This window comes from Condylura cristata, unplaced genomic scaffold (genome assembly GCF_000260355.1).
Source record: "Condylura cristata isolate star-nosed mole 26May11 unplaced genomic scaffold, ConCri1.0 scaffold00006, whole genome shotgun sequence".
Classification (NCBI taxonomy): Eukaryota; Metazoa; Chordata; class Mammalia; order Eulipotyphla; family Talpidae; genus Condylura; species Condylura cristata.
Window position 1 is genome coordinate 708,577 of NW_004567107.1, and position 1,282 is coordinate 709,858.

General features: G+C 72.9%; 1 protein-coding gene across 1 annotated transcript in view; it reads left to right on the forward strand.

The window, feature by feature from the left end:
• The window catches only part of PMPCA (peptidase (mitochondrial processing) alpha), a 4,402-nt gene extending 3,162 nt beyond the window's left edge, over window positions 1-1,240 (forward strand). The window contains exons 6-7 of the mRNA XM_012721175.1: window positions 16-232; window positions 619-1,240. Coding sequence (XP_012576629.1) covers window positions 16-232; window positions 619-788 — 387 coding nt within the window. The 3' untranslated portion in view covers window positions 789-1,240. The remainder of the gene's footprint in view (window positions 1-15; window positions 233-618) is intronic.
• The last annotated feature ends 42 nt before the right edge of the window (window positions 1,241-1,282 follow it).

Below are 1,282 nucleotides of genomic sequence, written 5' to 3' on the forward strand. Positions count from 1 at the left end.
CGGGGGTGCGGGAAGCTGCCCGGGCCCGTCCCCGGCGGCTGCGCGAAGGCGCGGGAGGCTGACCGGGTGCACCTGGGCGACCGCCAGGTGGAGCTGGAGCGAGCCAAGACGCAGCTGATGTCCATGCTCATGATGAACCTGGAGTCCCGGCCCGTGATCTTCGAGGACGTGGGGCGGCAGGTGCTGGCCACGCGCTCCAGAAAGCTGCCCCACGAGCTGTGCGCGCTCATCCGTGAGTCCCGGCCCCGTCGCCTCCCTCTGGCGCCACCCGCCAGGGGCCCGGGCCTTGTCCAGCTTCCCTGCCGCGGGACTCCCGGGAGGACAGGCTCAGTCCTGGGGTTCTCAAAGGGCCTGGGACAGCAGCGGGCCGGGGGGCCCCTGCTGGACGGCCACCCGCGTGTTGCCGGCCGCTCCTTGTCTGGGGCTCTGGGGCAGAGTGACCGGTCAGCCCGGCCTCAGCCGCTGCTTTCCCTCAGGGAGCCCCTTCAGCCCTCCCCCGGGACTGTCTTTGTAGCAGGGTGACCCCACGGGTGGGCAGTGGCCGACAGTCGCCCCTCGGAAGGCCCTCGTGTCTGCCCAGCCGGGCCCAGCCGGCCCTGACTCTCCTTCCCATGCCAGGCAGCGTGAGGCCCGAGGACATCCGCAGGGTGGCCTCGGCCATGCTCCGCGGGAAGCCGGCGGTGGCGGCCCTCGGCGACCTGACAGACCTGCCAAGCTATGAGCACATCCAGGCGGCCCTGGCCAGCAAGGACGGCCGGCTGCCCCGGGCCTACCGGCTGTTCCGCTAGCCGCCCGCCCCTGCACCCGGACAGTGGCCTGTGCTTGTGGCCTGTGGTCTCCGCCGCTTCGGGGTGAAGACCGGCCGCCGTGGCACAGCCTGCACCCTGCAGGGAGCCTGCGCGGGAGCCGCCCCAGAGGCCCCTGGCCAGTCCGCCCCCCGGGCAGGCACAGCCTGCCCTGAGGACCGTCCCCTCATGGGGTCCCGGGGGGAGGGGGTCTGCCGCGCGTGGCCAGTTCCCTGGGACACAGCCGTGTCCCGAAAGCTGGCGGCTCGGCCCGCGCAGGGTGGGCCCCTCTGAAGCAGAGGCCACTGCTCGTTCCCAGCCGGAAGCGCCCGGAGCCCTGAGGTCTCACGTGGGGTCTGGGGCTACTGCAGCGAAGAGGGCAGCCTCAGGCCCAAGTGGCCGGCTGCAGCGAGCGGCCTGGTGTGGGCAACGGGCTAGTAAAGGTGTGAGCCACACGGCCCTTGCGTTGTCATTTGTCGGGGGCCGGGGCGGGGGGC